This window comes from Schistosoma haematobium, chromosome 1, assembly GCF_000699445.3.
Source record: "Schistosoma haematobium chromosome 1, whole genome shotgun sequence".
Lineage (NCBI taxonomy): Eukaryota > Metazoa > Platyhelminthes > Trematoda > Strigeidida > Schistosomatidae > Schistosoma > Schistosoma haematobium.
Window position 1 is genome coordinate 10359023 of NC_067196.1, and position 25584 is coordinate 10384606.

At 32.9% G+C, this 25584-nt stretch overlaps 1 protein-coding gene across 1 annotated transcript; it reads left to right on the plus strand.

Annotated features, from left to right (window-relative positions):
• The first annotated feature begins 3008 nt into the window (after window positions 1-3008).
• Window positions 3009-21589, plus strand: NRV2 (Sodium/potassium-transporting ATPase subunit beta-2). Its single transcript, XM_051209841.1, has 6 exons — window positions 3009-3180; window positions 3215-3358; window positions 3397-3689; window positions 11220-11291; window positions 14368-14438; window positions 20660-21589. The coding sequence occupies exons 1-6, from the start codon at window positions 3057-3059 to the stop codon at window positions 20835-20837; spliced, it is 882 nt and encodes a 293-aa protein (XP_051073116.1). The 5' UTR covers window positions 3009-3056; the 3' UTR covers window positions 20838-21589.
• The last annotated feature ends 3995 nt before the right edge of the window (window positions 21590-25584 follow it).

Below are 25584 nucleotides of genomic sequence, written 5' to 3' on the forward strand. Positions count from 1 at the left end.
CTGTCCCATGTTGAGCTTTGAGGTTTGTGTAGTTAGTGCCCAATGCCACCACAAGTCCTCATTCAGATGACGGTACCAAAGCAGTTATGGCGTGCGATGTTCATTTAAACATACAAAACTTTTAACATTCGGTTTAGGTTAGTTGGAAACATAATGCTTACGTAAAATAAGGAAGTAAACAAATACTTGAGCTATAATTTTTGACATTAGCAGGGGATTCCCGAATAATATTCAACCACTCAACTTAAGCCTTTACAAACTGACCGAAACTTATATTATTAAAATTACAGTATATTCTGGCTCAATGAATTAAGTACATCATAATGAAAGCAAATAGTCTAATAATATCTCCTTATAGATTAATTGTTAGCGTTTTTGTGCTTCACATTGTTTACGTTACTAAAGGTGACTTCTTTGTTAATCGTATCCTCTAATATATTCGACCATACTATTTGAAGGGGGCTTATGCTATTGTACGGGTGCCAAGTCTTCGTTGTCTCCATCAGATAATTGACTTTTTAGTGGATCATATACTGTAAACGCTGAAGAACACAAATATTTGTGAAACATTTTGAAAGAACTGTTAGTGAACATTTTGTGGTTTCAGTGTAGCTCAATATATCTGCAACCATTTATCCCACCAAGAGAACTTATCTAATTTTATGGACTTGTTATGATGTTACTATAAGATCATACGTCCAAGTAACATCACTGTATAAACTGAATTAAACTATCACGACGGCCGGTAGTGTTTTCATTAACCTTTAGGGAACACAATTGTGCCGGAGATTGGGTGGTATATTCAATAAAAAAGCAAGACGTTACACACAGTGATCACGCCTGCAGGGCTGGGAAACTCCATCTCTGATTATTGTCCAACGTAGACCCTTACTGTCTTCACACAAGTGTTCAACGTTCAACGTAAGCCTTCTTAGCTATTATATGTTCAAGCCCAATGATCGTGTGGTTAGAAACAAGTGCCACAACAAACTCATCAATAAATATATTTCCGAACCCGCACAAAGAATGAATCAACTGATGGTTAAAATTCGAGTGAAATATTCTTGCAAGGTAAAAGACTTCAGTCGAATTGCTAGTAGAGTGGAACAACGGATACTGGTCACCAGTCGATTTGGAAGATTAGTTAATAATAGTAAATTACAAGTAACATCTATCTTTTCTATTATGTTTCTCCATGCTGTTGTGATGAATGATGATAACTTTCACCAGTCTCTAGTTCGATGCACTCAAAATTTAACTGAAAACTCCAAAACTCCAAAGTTTTAAACTTGCAAGAAAACTGGTAAAGTTTCAAATACAATTTTACCAGACAAAATAAAAAATATTGGCTGTTTGAGTAATTTTGTTATACATATTGAAGGGATGTCTCAAGAATTATTGCAAAAATTTGGGCGTTAAACTAAACCAAAGTTCAATTTTCTAAGTTATCATTGTAAGTGTAGAATCCAAACTACTGTTTGGATAGAAGAATAGACGTCCGGGTACGTTAGACACGCGCCCTTTCCCGTCGAAATCAAAACAAATAATCGGGTAAATAGCGGTTCTATAATTCATCATAAATTTAAATGTAAATCGTTACCTAAACAAATATTACCAACCGGCTATTCAACCAATAATTGTTCAATCAATCGAATCTAAATTACAATAAATAAAGAAGTTGATAGAAGATGAGGGAAAATTACCAGTCACAACAAATGAACGTTATTCTATCCTGACTGGATGGAACACCCACAAAAGGAGGAGCAAATCAATATGGCTACCGCCAAGAACAAGTGTCAAGTAAAACAACACAGATGCAGTTCGGGAAGAAACACAAACTTAGTGAATGCGTAAGAAAAACAAAAACTATGATAAAAAATACAAGTATTAACAATTCAAATGTTATCAAAGGACAACAGTGTACAACTAAGGGGATCAATAGGAACAAAGTACAAGTATATATATGGAGGGATTTTCACCAACACACAGAACATTCAAAATGGATCTTACAGTAAGAGATCACTTTTTTGCTATTAACTCCTGGCGAAAACTAATATTTGGATACTACTAACTTTTTGATACTACCTTCTGAGGTTTGCTTAAGCAAACAAATTAAAATCGATAAGACGATAAAGTTAACGTAAGGATTCCCCATTCTAAACACTTCCTAAATCTTACATCTTATTTTTATGCAGTCACAATCAGAAAGATGGAGTATTATAAGTTAAAATGTCTTTTCAAGTGGACCGAAATAATATAGAAACAGTTTTGCCCATTTATATGTGTCATTCCGGAAAGGAGGACGAGTGTGTTTCTAAATCAGGATACAAACTAAACACACTAAGGTTCCCAAATAAAAAAAATATGATTAGCACTGAAGACTCTTGCATCAATGTGAAGAACAACCTTTGACAAAAGTTTTAATTTTAATTTTTACCATTGGAAACTAACCTTAACATCGAAGTCATAAAACAAATAGCCCCAATGACAAAAATCATATACTAGCAATACATATTTTACACATCTAATAAAATATCTGGGCATTGGAGCACTAACAAAACCATAAGATGGATGGAACGGAACACAAAACCAAACCGTGTCCATCGCAGCCTGCGGAGATATCGGAAACGATGCATGTGCCCCCACTATGTTTACAAAAATACGTACTCCATAGGGAAGATGTAACTCCAGTTGATGAACCTAGTTTGACTGAAGGCCAGATGACGATCCCAGTTTGTCTCTACCATTATTTGAAGGCGGTGACGAACTATTACCAAACAGGTGCAGTGTTTCAGATACAACACAACAATATAAGTCACTCAGTGGTTTGCTTATATTAATTAGAGAAAATAAAAGAATAACAACTCATTTACCTGGCTAAAAATTTTCAACTGCCTCTATCATGTTGATCAATCACAACTTTTTTCACACAAACTCAATAATCTCTGTGGAGTTTACGGATTTATTCGAAGTTATGTTTATTGTTTCTCCTAGCATCTTCAATGAACGCCATTTCAAGGTCTTCACAGTAGCGCATCAAATAAAAGGTTTTGGAAATGTCAATGCAGGAATTCTCGGATAATTTATCCACTTTGTCGTACATGTCTCGACGTCGCATTCCAACGTGGGTATATGATCCTAAGAACAGAACTCTTTTCGGCCGCACATGCTGCAGCTGGAGTGAGTTTGACATATCAGTATCTAGCGTCCTTAGCTCTCTGTATTTTGTTCTACTTGATATATTATGCTTGCCTGGCAACATTCTTCACCTGTTTATTGTGGTTGGTATTGTATTGCAACGCCCCAGAGAACCAGCCGGCTAGAACTGGAGCTCAAAGTTTACTAGATTTCAAGCCAGGTATTTGTTAGTATGTAATTTTGATCTTTTCTTAAAAGGCCTTGGTTTCCGTCCACTATTAAATGTTCAAAAATCTCTCATCCATTATTCTTCTGGCGATTCCCAAACCTATCTACCATACACTCAGAACATAGACGCGTATTTAGATACGTATAACCAGGTTAACGCGAAGCCCGATAGTCAATTTGCCAGTTGTAAAGGCAAGGAAGGAGAAACAAAAGATGTGGATAAAGTTTGCAAATTCCCTCTTGAGAGTTTGGGACCTTGTAACACTTCAAATAATTATGGTTACGATAGTGGAACACCTTGCGTTCTTCTTAAAGTAAATAAGGTAAGTAATAATGACCACCTGCTGATTTGGTGCTATTACTATGTATTTTCTTAATTTGGTTTAAATTATTAGTTTAAATAAATTGTTTGCTTATCGTAGCTCATTGTCCTGGCTTCTTGATTCTACGAGTGCAACACTATAGTAAAACTTTATTTGAATGTCTGTCCACAGAATGTTTTATAAGATAGGAATCTAGTTGATATATATATTCTTAAATTAACTTCACTTCTAGATAGTCTTACAGTATTATTTAACGTCGAGTGGTTTTATGTCAAGTATTTAATGATGTTCAACTTGTTTCATTTTTCTGCATATAGGAAAATGTCTAATTATGATTAAGTGTAAGGCAGTAATATTGCAGTTATCGTTTGCATAATTGCTTAGTTTTTTAATTGTCATGTATAATTTGGTAGACTAAATATCGTGATGTGATAACAAACCGAATTATTGGGCATCACAAGTTCACCAACCTACAATTTGTCACTATGTCATATTGTGGCTAAAACAATAGAAAACACAATCAAATTATTCTTAAAAACTTTTCACTTACGATAGCATGTATATTTCATCCTTTTACTGTGTCCTACATAAAAGAAATAATCCTTTCAGGGAAGCCTGGGTGAATTGGAGAGAAATAAATTTCATGACATTCACTATTTGTTTTTTATAGGTTCATGCTTATCTTCTCATTCGATATCCAGTCATCACTGGATTTTAGTGTTACCTAATTGGCCAACTTCAGTATGGTTTCCAAGTCATTAAACTCTTTTTTAAATAGTTAGAACTTGGGGCCAATTTGTCGTAAACACCATATTCCACGTCAGTCTTCAACAGTATTCCTGCACAGTTAACAAATATGAGAGCTGATGGAAACTAACTTAATCTCTTGTCTTATAAAAATCTATTTTGATTCTGGTTTCGGTGACATTAAAGTTGAAACTTCGATAGTACACCTAATACTTTGTTTTTTGTCATTAAGTAACAAGTGCAATTTGAGTGTTTATTAACTAAACAATGTTTCTGCTAACTAACATCCGAATACTTGTTATGTCAGATTCCTTTGTCGGTTTACCTTAAATTAATGAAAATACTTACGTCATGGATAAAATGTTTCTATCGATGAATTAAAGTGAAGCGTTCACAAATTGTGACTAACTTTGTCAAAAGCTCGTCCGAGCTAAATAGATTCAGAAGTTTCGGCTGTTTAGAGGAATGTTAATTTGATAGATAAGTTTAAGTACGAACGGTTTTGATCTAGTTGATAAGTTGTAATTATTTACTTAAGTAAAGAATAAATGTTGTAGTGCTCCGTTATTTTGTTTGATGAACAACTGAAAAAATATTTTTTCAATGAACTTATTATTGTTCATTGCTGTTGTTAATTTTTGGACAGCATTGCTGTTTGCATTTTCCCTTGTTTAGTGTAAATGAACTATATTAAGTTCTGTTGCTTATCGAATTATCCATCTGTTACACTTGATAAGTTTTTACGACCATGGAAGTTTTTAAATTCTTCCAGACTCATGAAGCTCTTATTACGCGGATTTGTTTCAGGGATCGTAACATTAGTCGCGTTGTTGTTTAACTGTCTTGAAAGATCCTAGTAATTTGATCTTATTTTTATTTTTTGTGTGATAATAACTGTGTGGTAACCTTTTAGCTCTAATCTTATATAAATTTCTAGTTAAATTTATAATATATACAATATTATATAACATTATGGAAACCTCTTCGACACTACCTGAGAAAATCGTCAAACATCATACGGAATTCATACGACCGACTACAGTGCAAAGTCGTGCATAAAGAACAGCTGACAGACGCGTTCCAATTAAGGACCACAGTCAAGCAAGGCTGCTTATTTTCACCGTCTCTCTTGCTTCTAGTAGTTGACTGGATTATGAAGACCTCAATATCTGATGAGAAGCACGGAATAAAATGGACAGGTTGGATGCAACTAGACAATTTGTAGTTCGCAGATGACTTGACCCTTCTATACCATACATATTAAAAAATGCAGTTCAAAATAAAAAGTGTAGCAGCAGCCTCTACATTAATAGGCCTCAAACTATTCAAGGAAAAAAGCAACATACTCAAGTACAACACAGAGAACAACAACCCAGTCACACTTGATGGGGAAGCTCTGGGACAGGTGGATACATCCATGTATCTAGGCAGTATTAGCAATGAACAGAGAGGATCTAATGCAGACGTAAAGGCGAGAAGTTGCAAAGCAAGTACAGCATTCCTACAGTTGAAGAACATATTAAACTCAGAACAACTGTCGGCCAACATCGAAACCAGAATCTTCTATGCGATAATTATGAAAGTCTTACTATACGGAGCTTAAACATGGAGAACTACTACAATCATCATCAAAACAGTACAAATATTTATAGACAATTATCTACGGAAAATACCCAATATCCGTTGATCGGATACCATCAACAGCAGCCTTCTATGGAAGAGAACAAACCAGCTTCCAGTTGAAGAGAAAACTAGGAAAAGACGCTGGTGGTTGATAGGACATATCTTGAGGAAGTAATGGAACGGCATCACGAGGCAGTTCCTAACTTCAACTCCTGAATGGAAACGGAAAAGAGGAGGGCCAAAGAATACACTGGGTCGGGAATTGGGAGCAGACATGAAAAGGATGAATAGAAGTTGGAAAGAACTGGGGAGGATTGTCTAGGAAAAAATACCATGGAAAATGCTTATGTGTGACCTATGCTTCTCCATGAGGGTTAACAGGCGTAAGGTAATGAAGAGACCTTATTAAGAAGAATATTCTCCGTTCATATATCTGTGTTCTAATTATCCATTCATGAACCGATGTCGTGTCTTGACTAGACTACTCCTATCTTTTTTCCAGCCTAATACTACACCAGAAAACGTCACCTGTCGAAGAAGGCGGTGGTTAGGCATATGTAACACATGTCACAACCACCCCAGTTGATAAAGATTTACTACGTCATCAGTCAATTCGTTCCTATATTATGTAAAATAAAGTAGTTTATCTAAAATATTTTTACTTTGTGACCTGGTTTTACCCCACCTGATTAAGACTTTGTTTAGAGTACTGGAACTGTACGACAGACTGCGATTAATTTTAAATGATTATTTTTATGGAACTGATTTTTATTCATATCCAAATTAATTTAAAAAGCGCTAGTGATAGTTTACTTCTCATTTTGACATTTTTTCGAAGCCTATACATGTTCTTTATGAATGTCGTTCTTTATCAAAATTTTCACACTAATTTACGGTTGAGGATTGATGTACACAACATACGTAAAGGTCCTCAGTAGATAGGCTCTCCAGCTGTCTTTTCATCTCACTTATTATAACTTTCACATCCTCTGAATGATAGGATCATCTGCTCAGATGATTTTCCTGAATTCGATTCCTTAGTAATAACCTGAAAAAGATGTTGAATATCAGGGAACACAATAGATCCCATAGGTTCAACATTTTTATTAACACAGATGATCAACAGTTGCCTTGGTCTTAAAATATCTTTACAATCCTCGCGATACTCACTGAAATGCTTGATCTACACAAAATGACATATTTTATTCAGTAGGTTATTTCCATAGATAACCTTCAATATTTCAGGATTTTACTGAGATATTTTTCAAAGTTTTACCGCAACAATTGAGTAGTCAAGTTTGTGTATTAACTGTATAGATTATAAATTACACCTAAAGTTTACTCAAAATAAGAAAAACCATTGATATACAACTTAATACGTAGAAAATAGTAAAACTATATATTAAAATTATTTTTAGTCGGAAAATTATAATTAAACTTATATGGAACGTAAAATGTTTAGATTTTACGCAAAAAACAGGTTTCTCAAGGAATCCTCTGATATAAATGATTAATTCAACAACAGTATTATTTTGTAAGTTAGTTAATCAAAGTGATAGAAAAAAACAACTAATCATTGGCCAAGTGAAATAAAAATTTTCCCCTCAAGACTAAAACTAAAATCTTCACATGGACTTGCTTTTCGCCATTTAATCCGTAATGATTTTTTTTCTCTCTCTCCCTTGTTTTCTTTACCAATAAAATAAATATCGAACAACTCCTTTTAAATATCTAGCTGGCAAAGAGTTTACTATAAATCGATTTAAAAAAAGACTATATGTTATGTAATTTTTGAGAACATTGAAAAGTATTTATATTTACTGAATCCAGTTAGTTGTAAAATACGTAGGACCTGGCAAGTATAAGAATCAGTCAAAGCTGTCACCTTACATCAACATAACGAGACTATATTATCGTAAAAAAAATTACAGAGTAATAGAAGTAGTGATATTATCAATATTAGTAAAAGATATCAGAAACAAGCAATATGATTCAAGGAGACAAAATGAATGTGTATGATAATTCTAAAATTTAAAATCTGAGGAAAAATGAATAGTGATTGCAACTGCGCCATTGTGACGATTTTTGATTCAACCCACTTAATGTTTTCAACCATTGGTCTTGATAATCCGGCAGACTTCTACCAGGTAGTCTGCACCTGTCGAAGTGACTCAGTTCAACAGTTATTAACTTCACAGACAGGTCCTACGTCTTGGTTAAACTGTTCCTAGCATTCATGCAGCCTACTTTTCTCTCTGAAAACACCCTAGTCTGAGATAGGCGGTAGCTGGGTTAACGTGATATATGCATCAACCACCTCAGTCGATAAAATCAACAATCTTATCAAGCAATTTGCTACCTTTACCTAGTGTTTCGTACGTAACCACAAGATTGCTCACTCACCAATGAAAGCAGTCGTCCGAAGTAATCTATGGACAAATACTAGTAATCTATGGGTATCTTAAATTTTTGGAGGCCACGGTTTACAGCTACATTGTAGAACATAACGAACTGCCGAGTAGTATACTCATCCTTTAGGTACTACAAAGACAAAACTGATATTCACTATAAGAAACACTGAAATTCACATAAAACAATAAAGAAGACAAAAATTGATGATTCAAACAGATTTAATTTAACCCTCCAAAAAACAACTATGGCAACGATCATTTGAATTGAAATCAATTCCATTTGTCTAGATCTACTTAACTAATCTTTTATAATTCAGTAATGAATCATGGATTACTTCAAATGAAAAATCTCTTAAATATTATAAAAAATATCAGAAAGGTTTTGTGGATATTATAATCATTTCAATGGTTGAGATCATGAGTCAATTGAAGCTAGACCACCATGGAAAACCTGGAAGCACTGGACAGCCATTTCGTCTTATTGTGGGACTCCTTAGCAGTGCGCTACCACAACCACACCAACTCAGTGGTCTAGGGGTTAGGTGCTCGTGCGTGAGACTGATAAGTCCTGGGTTCGAATCTAGCGGGGCGGGTTCGTGAATGCACACTGTTGAGGAGACCCACAATAGGACGAAATGGCTGTCCAGTGCTTCCAGCTTTTCCATGGTGGTCTAGCTTCAATTGACTCATGATCTCAACCATTAAAATTAATATTTTATAATTCAGTAATGGATCATGGATTACTTCAAATGAAAAATCTTTTAAATATTATAAAAAAAATATCAGAAGGGGTTTTGTGGAGATTGTAGGAATTTCAATAGTTAAGACCATGATTCATAATCACAGTAACCAATCCTATACATTTTTTTTTCAAATTCAAGTTCAAATGTTACCATTTCTTTTAAATTTAATGATCTTATATCCCAGAATTAAGAAGGAAAAAAACAGGCGATTAAATTTATGAAATTAGATGATTTCACTTCGTTACCCTACCTTTTTTCTGAGAAACAAAATCGTTGAAAATATGTTAATTCTCCGGGTTATTTTTAAATGTATAGATTGTTATTGTTACTATTATTAGTAATGATTATTTTTTCATTGAATGAAATCAACACAGTTTATCTATACATGTACGTGTAATTATGTAAATTTGGCAAGAAAAGACAAATCACCAACTTAGAATTCTTTTTAGTATAAAGATTTCATTTCAATTGCTACCATTAATTATTGGTTGATTTAAAATTTTTCTCTTGACAACTGGAATAACGTCACAATATTATTAAAAATGTGCTTAATTTGTATGTTGTGTTTTTATGTGTTTGTGTGTGTGTGTGTATGTGCGTATACCCGACAAAGTGGATCACATTGTTCAATTTAGTCGGTGAAATTATTTTTGTTGTTATAATAAGTGGTTCTAGAAAAAAAATTATTTTTTTCTGCTGATTTCAAATAATCTTTTCATCTAATGTCACAACGGCTCAGATGTATTCATGCTTTGACTTCTTTAAGATTATAAATTTTAGAATCATATTCAACTTTACTATATTGTAAATTCATTCTTTCTTTATGAATTATATTATTTCTATATAATCTTTTCTACTAGTACTGATTATTTTTAAGTATCAATATCAAGGTTAGACTTGATAGTTTCAAATAGATTGAGCATTGGATACAAATTTAATATTAAATATACTTATATGAGTAGAAAAATCGTATTTCTGGCGTTTCATAACTTAATGTAAACCATTTCATTTATTAAGTCTGAAGAATTGAGAAGTGACAATGTTGCTAATTCTAGTTTTCTGGTATTTTTCATGATAATTCAATTTGTGTTAATATGGTAGGGTAACTTAAACTGATTTACATATATATACTAGGACCTAAATTACTGATGATTAGATAGACTGACTTCAAATAATGTTCTTTTTTTACTTACTTTATGTAATTTACACATGTTTAATGGAAATTACAACTGAACAGTTTTTTTCCTTATAATTATTAATACTTTTTGAGCGAGTTAATAGGGGAACATTTGAGAATAATATCGATTTATCTACATTAGAGATTGTCTGATGTATATATTTATATTTCATTAAGTTGTATCTTCAATGCTTAATCTTTTCTTTTACCATCAATACTGTCACTAATTCTATTATTCTGGGATTTGACATGACAATTTCATCTTTCTGTCCTAAGGAAGTGTGGCAACTTGAAACGAAGTACCTATGTACCACGTTCTAAATGGTCATTAATTGACTAACTTACGTCACAGAATCCGCTCAGTTGCTTGTATATATAATAAACTGGATTATTTTCGGAACTCTTAAGAGATTAAAAAATTGATTAAATACTTGTCTGATATAGAATATAAAATAGATTTTTCATTTTGGCTAGAATAGTTGATTCATTAATGAAAAAACACCAACAATAATCATCATCAATATCTCTGTATGAATTGACACTTGAATATACTTTCTCACTGTTTTCTTTTAATGATAATAAACGAATCGTACACCTTGTCATTTTATGCTTGATTTCAACTACTGTCAATACTACTGTAATGAACAGTACAATTTCCAAATGATAATTGATATATATGCGTTATTTTTTCTCAGTGCATGTAAAAATAGTTGATAATCACATGTAGTCTTATAGAATACATTTACTATATATAATTATTAGTCATCTGCATGAATGTAATTATATTTCATTGAATGGATTTAATTATATAGTTTCTAAATTATTCTAGGTGTTTGGATGGATGCCGTCTATTGAAAAACCATCTCAATCAAATGATATCTTGGTTAGTTGTTCTGGACAAGTAAGTTTATGTATAGCAAGTTGATAACTTCATTATCTTCTATCTCCTAACAATTTGCACTTGGTATATATATTCACTACATAGTTTTAGTACGAGATGAATTGTCGCTGATAATGTTGTGAAAGCCATCGAAGTAAGACAAGTTGGATGTGCTGGAGTATAAGCCATTATTCACTTAGTAACAAACAATGTTATTGTCGCGCAACTCAGTAAACAAATACAAATATATACTGATAGCAAGCGGATAAAGTATAAATCAGTATTTTAGATTATTGGTTAGTAAGTGGATTTATGCTGTTACATGATCGTAACAAACTTATCAGACCATCTATTCTGTTACTAAATCAATCAGCATAAATGACTTTAACACATTGTGATTTTAATTTGATATTCAGTCAAAATGTGTATAATGGGTGTTTTTTTCCTAAATATCAATTCTTCTCACTTAAATAATAGACTTTGCCTTTCAATGTACATGTAGTGTATTTTTTTAAAGTCATAAACCGATCAGTGTTAGACCCCCATTGAAAACCTGGAAGCAGCAGGCGGCAGTTTCATCCCGCTATAGAACTCCTCAGCAGTGAGCATCCACGACCCAGTGCCATCGCTTTCTCTCACAAACCCTTAACCTATAGTCCAACACATTAATCAGTTCATGATTTCAATGAAAACCAACAATCTGCACAACACTATACTGGCAATATAACTCAGCTGTTCAGAGCGAAGTGAAGTAGAAATTTAGCTGTTAATCTAGTCTATCATTTTACAACCGATTCTGCCAACGTTATATTGAAGAATATTGTTAAAAAAGGCGAGATGAATTCACTAACTAAAAACCATTGAGATAATGCTGAAACTGATTATTTAGAAGAAAATAAAGAATGATTACTTCTGGCCCATCGCAACTTATTTCTAGTCATACCATTCAATGTATCTATTTACTGATCGTGATAATTGCACAGACGCCAACCACTTAGTTTGTATCTATCAACACGACTCGCGAACGATCTGTAGTGTTATAGACTGATGCTACACTTAGATTTTTTCAACCTATTCTCACATTAACCAGAACTTCATAACAAAGTAGGCATTGGTTAGGCATACGTAGCATATATCTATAAGGCTCATCGACTTCCATCTTCATTTGGTACAATAAGCCTATTTTTTAAAATTACTCACTTGGTACGATGGAAGTGTATCTAAGACACCAAAAAATTAACTTAGTTTTAGGAGCTTAGCAATTAGTTTATACTCAGAAATCATTGCTTCTGAGACACATTTTAATACAAAGCATTAATGACAATAACTATTTCACTATACAAAAATTTACACAAATAAATGAATTAAAAGTCATCATCACTAGGATATTTACAATTTCCTCATCTAAATTATTTTGAACCAATCATCTTTTTGAAATGTACATTGTTTATTGATTTTTCCACTGTTTATTCTGTTTCCGCAATTTCCTATATAAAAAAATTTTAAACCTAAATAGAATTCTTACTGTATGTTTGTCTATCTATCCATCTAACGTTCAGTACGTGTGTGTGTGTGTGTTGATTGTACATAACTAACTGAATCCATGGTATATATGACACTTTCTTCCTCTTAAGAAAAATGCCTTCTCAAATTTTTCCCAAAAACTAGGTTGAGTCATTCTGATCTTGTTACCGTAATTAAAACAACATAATATTATGTAACCCCACCCAATCGCCAATATTTATTCAACTTTTTTTAGTACAAACTGTAGTATACGAATGAGCGTAAGCTGTGCAATTGTCCTTCTGTGTGTATTTGTGTGGGAGTGTAGATTAGTGTGGGATTTAATAGTAAAATTAGATGGAAATTACGGCAGGAATATTTAAACGTCTCATCAACAGTGTACAGCTAGAACCTTTCAGTTATAAATAATTTACAATACAACACGTCGATGATTGAATTCTTTTCAGGATAACAGTCTCATTTCCAACATGACTCAATTTTCACCAACTACAATGTTCAAGCGGGACTGTGTAAATAAACCTTGAAACAAGTTGCTGGTGCGAGTAAACTATTATAGTTTTATTGAGATAATGAAACGACCTAATTGAGATAACCATCGAAGATCTGGAAACACTGAACGGCCGTTTCATCCTAGTACAAGACTCCTCAGAAATGTTCATCTACCACTTCGAAACCGCATCAGTTTGTGATGCCAGTAAACCCATACTGATAACTATCATGTACTTACCAATGACTGGTTTATAGAGAGAATCACCGAAGTTCTAGTGAGAAGCCGTAACTAGCGAAGTTCAACCGTGTCGCGTTTGATGAAGTTACCCGCCAAAGATAATAGAAAATGATCACCTAATATCGTGGATTGATTAAAGTTAGACATCCATACCATCTAATGCTGGTTCAATGGTCTAGAAGTTAAGTGCTAGAGCGCGAGATCGAAGGTCCTGGGTCCGACTACCGATTGTTGTGTCATGGATACTCACTCCTGGGGAGCCCCATATTAGAACGAAATAGTTGTTAAGTACCTCCAGGTTCTCACTGATTGTCTAACCAAGATAGGTTATTGATATCAATAGAATCCAGCTATCTTCACAACTCTATATCAACGATAATATTTTTCAGTGATTATAAAAAATATCTTTGTACAACCATGGAGAGGATGTGACATGCTGTGAATATCAAATCACCTGAGATACGTGCTTTCGAATAAAGATTACATCTGAGCATACTTAATGTAATTCAGGGCATAATCAAGGGTGTTTTAATAAATAAAAAGTATTAGCCCACTCTATATAATTATAATAAATCTTACTTTTATTCATGATACTCCTTACTCTAGCGCCTAATTCTAACTCCTGACATTACCTGCACTCTTAATTCGACCCTTTGTCGATTTATCATTCGTGTTAAGAACCATTTATGCATCATAGTTTTATCACTATTTATTATAAATCGCTTCAGGACAAAACACTGGTTTCTGGTTTACTGACAGCTGTTGGAAATCGTCGCTATGATATATTCTTACCACTGTTGTAATGACAGAAATTTCATTTACGTGTTTTTGATTTTTTTTTTGTAGAATTCTGCAGACGAGGAAAATATTGGTCCATTGACTTATTATCCTTCTAAATCTGTTGGTGGAAAACGATAGTAAGTGTAAATTTTATAGTTTTTTTTTGTTTTTGTATTGTGTTGATTCTTTCATTTCGGTTTCAAACTGCTTTTTTTAATGATCGAGCTCGGTCTATTGATGGGCAGTTTTCGCTTCATTTTATGTGTTGTACAGTAAGATATTTGGTTAAATTTTCTATAAAAGGAATATTCAACTGGTTTCACAACGATTAAATAAAACACTAATCGATAAAGCATGATAAATGATAATGCCATACGAGGTCGAATCATTTAAGCAAGCTCACCCGTTGCCCTGAAAACAAATTATTATCAAAAGACTATACAGTGGAAAATCAAACAAAGTTTTTGTTTAAAAAAGATAAAAAGTTTGTGAAAATTGCTCATTTAAAAGAAAGATTTTCTCATCAATTGACTTTAACCGGAGTACGCTTGAAAAGCAGAGATTACTAGACAGTTGTTTCATCCTTACACGTGAATCCATGTCTGAATGCACTGACAATCCCATCAGCAGTCAAACCGCAGCACATTCATGTACCTTGGCAGATGCATTTTCATTATAAAATACTGAGCTGTTATCAAATGGGTTTATATTCACGTATTTAGTTAGTTTTTATAGAGTAAGATTACCATCCAGTTGTTATTTGTGCTATCTATCTCATTCTTAATTATCGCTCAACTCCAGAAGTCAGATCTCCCTACCGTTTTTCTTAAAAATTCATAAAAAGCAACACTTCACATTATTATATAATAACACAAAGATAAGTAAGGGTATTCGTAAGCATTCAGCACAAATAACATCAACGCATCCAAATGAATCATGACTTTCGTTAAAAATTTATTACTGAATACAAGTGAACCAATAATATATTATCAACTGGTTTTATCAACTCTCTTAAATGTCCAACAGATCATTTGTGTACACTTAGAATTTTCTTCTTTCGGTTAACAATTTTTTTTATCCAAACAGTATTTAGTCTTTATAATGATTATTAAGATCGTACGAAACATTTCACTCTAATCGGTTTTGTTCTAATTTTCAATGTATTATTGTGGTTTTGTACCCTTATAACGTGATCATGTCACTAGTTAGTAAACAGTGATTTATCGACTGGACCAATGACGCATAAAACCCGTACTAACAGTTTAGAGTCTTTACCAGTCCTGCTTCCCGCCTAGTCCAGAACACCAGTCTCAGCCCCTACAATATGAATCATTTATTTCAAACCTACTGGATTTATATACTAACCAAACAGACCACATCGTACCATAAAATAGGAAACAACATTTGTACAAGACTTAACCAAATGTGGCTGTGAATGTGGGAGATAGTAATTGATAGGGTGAGTATAATTCAAGAATGGCAAATCATATAATAATAGTTCATAGTTAAAATAAAGATTATAATAAGAGAAACGAAAATATGAATAGTTTAGTGACTTAACAACTAAACGATAAAAATATAAGTATAATATTGGTCCATAAATGGGTACCAAAAGTTACCATTCATTATTCTCATCAGGATATAACAGTAATTTCGTTACATTTTCCTTTACTGAACAATAGATCAATTAATTTTGTTGAAAATGAAACCATGTAAAATTTAGGCATTTCATTCTAATTATACCTGTAACTAGATGATTAATGTTAAAATATAATAAACTGATTTTTTCATCATATAGACTGAATTGTATATCATCAATATTAATAATGTAAATAACGACAAAATGTATTGACTTGGAATGTTATCAGAAAATAATTTATACAGTTTTTCTTTCTTTTCACATGAAGAAGTCGATGATTTCTACGTAATTCTCTTTTCAGAGTTAAACTATCATTTCTTGTATTGAATATTTACTGAAGTAAAGATTAGATGACATAGTTGTTGATTCATTTATTAATTTCAAAGGTATGTAGAAATTTATAGGTAGGTATCAATGTTAAGATTAGATTTGATAGTTTCAAATAAATTGAGCATTGGATACAAAATTAATAATAAATATACTTTTTGTTATATCTTAAGGAATAGAAAAATTGTAATTTCTGATGTTTCGTGACTTAAATTAAGCCACTTCTTTGGAATAAATGAATAGACGAATTAAAACACAAAATTTCTTTGTATTATTTAAACTTGTGTTAATTTAATTTAGTTATTTATTTACTCTGAAGAAGTCGCCTACACTAAGTCATGAAACGTCAGAAATACAATTTTTCTACTCATTGTGATATAACAAAAAGTATATTCATTAGTATGTGGAAGTTGTCAAGTCACTCTGAAGACAAAATGATCTAACTTAAAGACGAACAGAAGTGATGGTTTAGTGGAGAAGCATATTTTATCGTATGCAGTAGTAGAGGAACATAAAAATTTTGAACTGGTTACATAGAATAAGATAGGTGTTTACATCAGTTTGTGCAAAGATCTGATAATGATGTATAACTGAGAGCATTTATCCACTAGTGTCTGTTAAAACTAAGAAAGTTAGGATCAATTTCGAGTGCTTTATATTAGTCGAGGAACATTTGAAAACTAGAGACTACGGAAGTCTAATTTCCGTTGTAGTATTTGGTCCTGCGATTTGTTCCGAGGTCAAATTTTTTAGATCGATTAAACGGAGTTTAAGCACACAATGTGGTATGTAAAATTTATACGATATAAACAGATATATTTGTTTTACAAGTTTATTAGACAGGTAGAAATTTAAGGAGTATCGAACTATACAATTTGCTTGCGTTGCACTGCATAGCAGACTATTTAAAACGTTGATGTACCTGAAGAAGTATTTTCATTTCTTCTATATAAAAAACAATGTTAAATATTATATATTTTCTAGAAATTGATTAATAATCAGTGATGAGGAACTGTCTTTAAATTAAACGGTTTTCATGAAGCTTCTATCTTTATCCCAATCATGAACTCATTCGCTGATATCTGATTTTGCGAAGTAAGATGCAGTGATCGATGTAGTTCATTTCTCTCAGAAATAGATATGATAGTAAATGATTCACTTGGTATTTTTTGGCTTGTATCTTCCTATTGAGGTTTAAGACCGCAATTGATCAGTCTGTTATTGGCATATGTGCATACTTTGCGTATGCCTCGATATTGCCTTAATTCACAACCTTTTTGTAAGCAGTACCAAGAGAATTTAAATTCACCCCATTGCACAAGCAAGTGGCTATCAGGACTCAGTAGCTGAGTGGATAACGCGATGGCGTTTGAAGCGAACGGTACTGGGTTCGAGTTCCAGAATGAACATCAACTCTGAGATGCAGGTACATCCAACTGACGAGTCCCAAATAGGATAAAACGCTCGTCCTAGATTCCACTGCTAACCACTATCCATCATTGCTTACAAGATAGTAAATGATGTTTGCGTTGTATATCTCAAAGTGACTGTAATCAAAAATACGGATCAATGAATCCTGGTTCAGTAATGAAGGCGTACTCGCCATAAGACTTGAAGTTTCTCGATTTTATACCTGATAAGATCTTATTTATGCACTGATATAGAGGCTGTTACTAGAATGAGACAACTATCTTATGCCTTCTGGTTTTCCATGGTATTTCTACCCGACATTAGTTCATTCTAACATACTGTATGTATTCAGAGTACCAGTTTTTATTTTTTTTGAAATTTTTCATATGATTTTCATTTCAATGATGAATGTAATGCAGGACTGGATATATTTGTCTATATTTGTAGTTGTGTGGGTGTATATATATATTATTCATTTCATGAAATCATATAAATAAGAAATGCATACTTTCCTTAAGTTTTGGCACATTGAATCTAAGTAATTTCTTGATTTATTTTACCAATAATTAATTCGAATTTTAGCATTTTGTTTGTTGTAGATTAACATTAGTTATTAACAAGAATTAATAAATAATGAAATAGTCGTATTATGTTCCTTTTTAACTCAACTTGGAACAATTTGAACATGTGGTCTAATAAAAAATTTATGCACTGATATACTTTCACAATATTTATATACTACTGTTATCATTCAATTTCAATCCAATTAAATGTTAAAGAAAAACATAAGATATTATTTGAGAATAAAGATCCATTTTTATATAATGCCAATTCATTGTAATCAAACTAGCATAAATATCTTCATTGCAAATCCATAAAAGAATCAATTCATAATTTAGATTAATTTGGATATTCAGTAGTTGGAAGTATTAAGTCAGTAGGAACATTTGAACCTAGATTTTGTGCTAGTTGATACGTATCAATAAACTGTACCTGCGCGTTCCAACATGAAACCCAAATTTAAAGTTAATTCCCGACTACTTTCAACTACTTAATACTAAAACATTGTACACTTAATATTGAGTCACCTTAAACTGGTGTCTACAACATGATTCAATCAATTGAATTAAACTAACAGCAAAGGACTAGTAGAACATGACATTAAATACTTCTTAGAGATCAATCTAGTAAAAATAAATTGTTCATATAGAAGCAACATGAATTAAATTTTTAAATATAGAAAATTGTATCTCATTGAGCAATAATTTAAAGAAAAATTTATACTGAATTATATCAATTTCTAAACAAAGATGAATAGTGGTTAGCAGTGGAATCTAGGACGAGCGTTTCGTCCTATCTGGTCCTCGTCAGCTGGATGTACCTGTATCTCAGAGGTAACGTTCTCTCTGGGACTCGAACCCAGTACCGTTCACTTCAAACACCACCGCGTTACCCACTTAGCTACTGAGTCCTGATAACTACTATCAATTTCTATCATCAGTGTATGGGAATTTAGTAAATTATACTAAAAATATATCTTGGACAATATCCCAATTGTTGTCACATAATATCTAATGTGAATAATTGATTAACTGAATTTTAAAGAATAAACTTAATTATCACTGATTTTTTGTTTGATTCCGTCAGTTACTAATTAAATAATGAATGAAATGTTAACTAATATACTTTCTTCTTATAATATCCGCATTTATTTATTTTAAGACACAGATATTGGTACAAGGAGGCACCAAATATATAGGTGCCACACAGATCTCGTTTGATATGTGTCGGGGCTGTGATACTGCCCGGGTGCCCAAACCGAAGCAGGTGGTTACCTTAGGGGGCCACATCCGGAGCCTTCGGCCTGATGGTCTGATCCACAAGGCAGTGGAGCATCATAAGGAGATGCATTTCCATGGTAGCCAGTGACCAACGATTGGTTCATACACCATTTGTTCCTTCAGGATACTGGAGCCCATGTGCACCATTCGTTTGGAATCAGGGTTTTCCAACTCCGCCAGGTGGACTCTCCATGTCCACCAACACGGTTCATGTCCCCACCGGACATTCTTTTTTCATCCTCTCAATTTCGTAAACAACACCCCAGCCAAGAGAAGGCAGTGAGTAGGACTGCCCTGGCAGAGGCTATATACGCGTGGCCATGTGAGAGCGTTTCGAGAGGGAGAGCTGACTCTCCGCACTCTCGGCCGTGCCAGGGCATTTCGGGGCATACACAATAGTAACGTATTATTATTATGAACATCGTAATGTGATTATGAATTTCTTCTGGAAGTTAATATTTTCAGTTTCATTCTTGACTTAACAGTTTATTTCAACTTTATTCAATATCCCAGTTGGTCATTGAAATTTAGGAAAAAAAACTAGCCACCAAAGTAAAATATATCGTTTGACCCACCATAAGTCAATACATATCTTTTCTTTTTTTTAGAAAACCCAAATATCCATAATTTTCATTACAAACAATTCAGTTTTTATGTAACTTACTTTTGACAACAGTCGAGTAAATTAAATGGGTCACAATCACTCAATATATTCGTCTTTAAAGGTTCAAACCACTCATTTCATTATACTATTTATTTTCAGGTTACAATTCATCTACTCTACTTTTCTTAATATAAAAAAGTAAAATAAAATCCTCTTACTTTCGTTATAATGAAAAATACAACAGGCGGAAAAAAACAACCGTCAGAAAAGTCCACAAATGATTTAATAACTTTAACCAATCAATAGGTTTACAATCACCATGGTGTTTACAAACAAACTAGGAGTAGTATTCACTAGTAAATTATCGAATAATCAATTTTAGAAAAATTTTTTCTAACCTTCTCACTCCTATACTCTTATATTATCGTGATATTAGCCTGTTTATAGTTTGTATATTAAATGTTTTGACCGAAAAATAACTTCTCCAAATTATTTTTGTTTTTATTTTTTTCGTTGTCTTTTTTCTCTGTTCTTTAGTGGGGTATTCAGTAGTGCTTATTATCCATATCTTGGGCAAGCGGGTTATCTTGGCCCATTAGTTGCTGTGGAATTTAAAGCACCTAAAAAAAGCGTCGCTATTTTGGTTAAATGTGCAATTTCCAATGTTCAAAATGCCAATAAAGATGAACTGAATTTTGAAATAATGGTTGATTAGAAACTGTCACTGACAATGATATCAATAATTAGTCTCTATATAGTTACAGAAATGGACAACCCTAATCACATCCCATGATCCTGTTCTTAAGTTGTTAGTCATTTAGCTACTGAACAACATTTAAGTAGTTTAACATTGAAGAATCAATGGTTGGTTCCGACACCAAATGCATTGGTTAAAACAAGATTAAATTGAAGAATTGATAATAAAATACACTGAAAAGCCTCCTCAGTTCGACTTTCAGTGTATTTTATCATCAATTCTTCAATTTAATCTTGTTTTAACCAATCCATTTGGTGTCGGAACCAACCATTGATTCTTCAATGTTAAACTACTTAAATGTTGTTCAGTAGCTAAATGACTAACAACTTAAAAACATGATCATGGGAGGTGATTAGGATTGTCCATTTCTATAACTATATAACTACTTATACTTAATGACTATAGAATATTGTTAACATGAAACTTTTTGTTTTTGGGAAGTTAATTTTCGGTTCAATCGAACAATAGAAATACATTATGAAAGTTAAATAAAAATTTGCTCTTATATTTTGTAGTTAAAAAACTCGATACAGAAACATTAGATTTGTATCTATTTAGAATAATTTATCTTAATTGTTTTGAAAAAGAACTAAATAACTTTTATTGTTTCCATATTTGAATCTAATTTAATTGATGTTGTCTAAATCATTTCTATGTAATTTATTATTACCATTATTATTCTATTAATAAAGATAAATTTAGATAGAAAATTACTGGGGGGGAATTTTTATTTTCGGTTATTACTCAATTTACTAAGGAATATATTTTTTTTAAAGTCTTCAGGAATTCAGTAATATTCCAAATTATTCTTCACATTTTTGATATGAGGTTATCATTGAAGATAAGGGATTTTTGAGAATATGATATTTTAGAATATTAAAGATTCCCATTGTGAAAATTAGAACAACACATATAAGCGAACAATTGTTTTCAATTAGATCGTCATCAGGCTTTACTCTAATATACATGAATATTTATACGAAATTGTTAAACCAATCAAGGCACTATGAGTCAATAATCACAATGAAATAGAATAAGTCACCACACATAATTCATGTTGATAGTAGGAAGACAGGTGTACTGATAGTGGTAAGAATAATAAAATACGATAACAAAAGTCTTATCAATAGTTAATCGTTGGAAATAGAAGGTCAAACAAACATGGGTAAATAGACTAGGAATAGTAATCACAAAACATTAAAATCATTACGTAATAAGATGTGTGTAATTAATTAGATAGTGAAGAATACGAAGAGGCGGAAAATTACAAACAAATAATGGATGTGGAAATAAGGTTAACGATAACACAAAGAGAATAAAGTAAATAATGATAATAATAAAATTTAAAAAAATAAATAAATAAATAATTGTTAGTTAAGTTATAACCGGCCATGGAAGGGATAGGGGGGTCACGTATTTCTTCTGTACACATAAATTGGGGTTATATGTACGAATTCCAATGGCTTCAGCTATATGTAGGAGACGGGAACGGACTCCGTATAAATATTCATGTATATTAGAGTAAAGCCTGATGACGATCTAATTGAAAACAATTGTTCGCTTATATGTGTTGTTCTAATATGATATTTATTAGTTTTAAGTTTCTCAATAGTTCAAACAAACATGTATATGTTATAAGATATGTCAATACTGATTTCAACAAGAATTAGTTAACAAACTGTGTTAATGAGTCACATTCAATGTAGACAAATAACAAGAAACGATAATTATTGATACAGTAACACTAACATTTTTATCAACGACAAAATTTTCTACAATTGTACCACTACAACCTTTGGTCTACATTTATCTTCACAATGGGCGACACACACCACATCGACAGCAAATAACTAATATACAGAACATTAGTACATTAACTGCTATCATCTCTACAGTCATATTCCTCTGATCTATTTTATTCTGCCCCATCTATCAAACATTCGTACACTTCCCTGTCACTCTGTACATGACATTATGCTAACGGTATTTCCCGATCGACCTACAGTTTTAATTCAAGTGACTGATTTATATAGTTACACCGTATTTTATGAGTACAAGATGCTGCTTGTAATTTTGTCTTCCTTTTCGAACAGAGACATTACATATAATATTTATGTCCTGAGGTGAGTCCAAAGTATTAAACCATAGGGTTAGCCTTACCTTGTGTACACCTCGACATTAAACTTAACTCAGATCAAGCCACTAGATCTCCTGACCAAGTAGAAAGCTGTGGAAAAGCACTATTTCATCCATAGATTACTTACTTACGCTTGTTACCCATCGTCGAGGAGCATAGGTCACTCATCAGCTCTATCCATCCAACCCTGTCCTAGGTAATCTTTTCCAGTTGCAATTTATCCTTTCCATGTCTACTTCCGATTCCCAATCCAGTGTGTTCTTTGGCCTTCCTCTTTTCCGTTTCCATACAGGATTCCAAGTTAGCGCTTACCTCGTGATGCCGTTTGATTACTTCCTCAATATATGTCCTATCAACCACCAGCGTCTTTTCCTAGTTTTCTCTTCAACTGGAAGCTGGTTTGTTCTCTTCCATAGAAGGCTGCTGTTGATGGTATCCGATCAACGGATATTGGGTATTTTCCGTAGATAATTGTCTATAAATATTTGTACTGTTTTGATGATGATTGTAGTAGTTCTCCATGTTTAAGCTCCGTATAGTAAGACTTTCATAATTATCGCATAGAAGATTCTGGTTTCGATGTTGGCCGACAGTTGTTCTGAGTTTTATATGTTCTTCAACTGTAGGAATGCTGTACTTGCTTTGCAACTTCTCGCCTTTACGTCTGCATTAGATCCTCCTTGTTCATCGATGATGCTAACCAGGTATGTAAACGTTTCAACTCGTTCCAGTTTCTCGATCAAATGTGATTGTGTTGGCGTTCTCTATTTTGTATTTGAGGATCTTGCTCATTCCCTTGTATATGTTGAAGAGTATTTCGGCAGAGGCTGGTGCTATACTGGCTACCTTCACCTGCATTTGTTGGTGTGTATGGGATAGAAAAGCTAGGTCATCTGCAATGTCCGAATCGTCTAGCAGTATCAAAGCTGTCTATTGTCTTCCATGCTTCTCTGATGTGTGAAGACCTTCATAATCCGATTGAATATCAGAAAGAAGTAAAGGGGCGAGAATAATCGGGCTTGTCTTTACATGGAATACATCTGTCAGCTTTCCTCCATACACAACTTTGCATTGCAGTCCGTCGTATGAATCGACTGAGGAACAATTAAGACAAAAATGTACTGTCATATTGTTACAACTCATATTCTGATGCAATATCTAGCGGTAAAGTTACATTACTAGTTTCATCAAAGTGTGACAAGGTTAAGCTTCTTAAAAATGTTATGTTCCTTCGTCAACAAAAGAACGATACACGGAAACTTTAGAACTGTACTTATGTAGTTAGGTTGACTATTACTCACAAAAAATTTCCAAAAGGTGGCTTGTGAATAAATTCTAAAACAGGTCTTTTAATGTAACATTGATGCCATCGTCCTGACAACATACGCAAATGATAATAAATCAAGCATTGAGGAAAACAGAGCTTACTTAAACCACAAATTCGCAATTCAATCATCATAAAATATGACTCGTTAGGTTTTCGAATAGTGTAATCATCTCAGACCGTAATGGGACTACTGATCTCTCAGGCATGCTCACCACTTATTTAAGTGCCACTTTACTTACCTGTAAATACCGGGATTATTCATTCAGTATTTGGTTTTGGACAGTCACGTATTTCTCCTCCATTGAGTTAGGCCGTTCAAGCGTTGGGGGCATGTATTTAGGCTGAAATGGACCACATTTCGTAACAGAATAACTGTACGAATAGTGATCAGGTGAAGAGTTATTATAACACACAAACGAAACACTATATAGGAAACGTAAATAAGTAGACTATAAGAATGAATAATATAGAGAAGTTACTTCTCAATTTTAACACATATGAGCTAATAAGTCCCATGAAACACATTTAAGTGGGCTCTTGAAATAAGGAGAACGAGACTGAGCTGTGTATAATGATACCCAAAATGTTCGAAAACCAGTATCGTAATGTGAATAAAGCATGTACTCATTGACAATTTTTATCAACTCTTGAAACATCGAATACTGGGAGGGAGCTATGTCATATGAACGCCTTCCTATCACAAATATCTGTATAATCTTACCATTTCAAAATTATATTATTTTGATTATATTTTCACTTATGGGTAACATTGAGCGCAATCGGTCACAGTGGAATAGACTGGCACTCATTCTTTGTTTTCTCTTAAATGCTGAATTTGAAAATTATCTCATATGTTTTTACTCCATGAATTCATCCTTTCTTCCCTAATCATATCGTTTATGTGTAAACCCTACTATTAATAATGACACTGTTAATACTCCTAGTACTGTGACATTTATGTCGCTGAGGGGATATGATATGGCAACTTTGACCGATGTAAATATTGTCAGGTTCTACGTTTTTTATGACTAACTGGAAGTAGAACTCAAAAATCATGAACCATGTATTATATACAAACTAGCAATATCATTTAAATCAAAGTGGAGAATGATTTACGAATCTTTAAACAAACAGAAAATCAAATGTCTACACTGATTAAGTCAGAAATCTGACATTTCAATTTTTGAAAAATTCACAGGATAGATTGTTTACCCTTGTAAAATACAAAACTTGAAATACAA

Bases quoted from the DNA above. Each gene is read 5' to 3' on its own strand.
- NRV2 (XM_051209841.1), top strand. From the start codon at position 3,057: ATGTCAATGCAGGAATTCTCGGATAATTTATCCACTTTGTCGTACATG. The intron at 3,181-3,214 runs GTGAGTTTGACA...TAGCGTCCTTAG, and splicing joins CCGCACATGCTGCAGCTGGA to CTCTCTGTATTTTGTTCTAC. The intron at 3,690-11,219 runs GTAAGTAATAAT...AAATTATTCTAG, and splicing joins TTCTTCTTAAAGTAAATAAG to GTGTTTGGATGGATGCCGTC.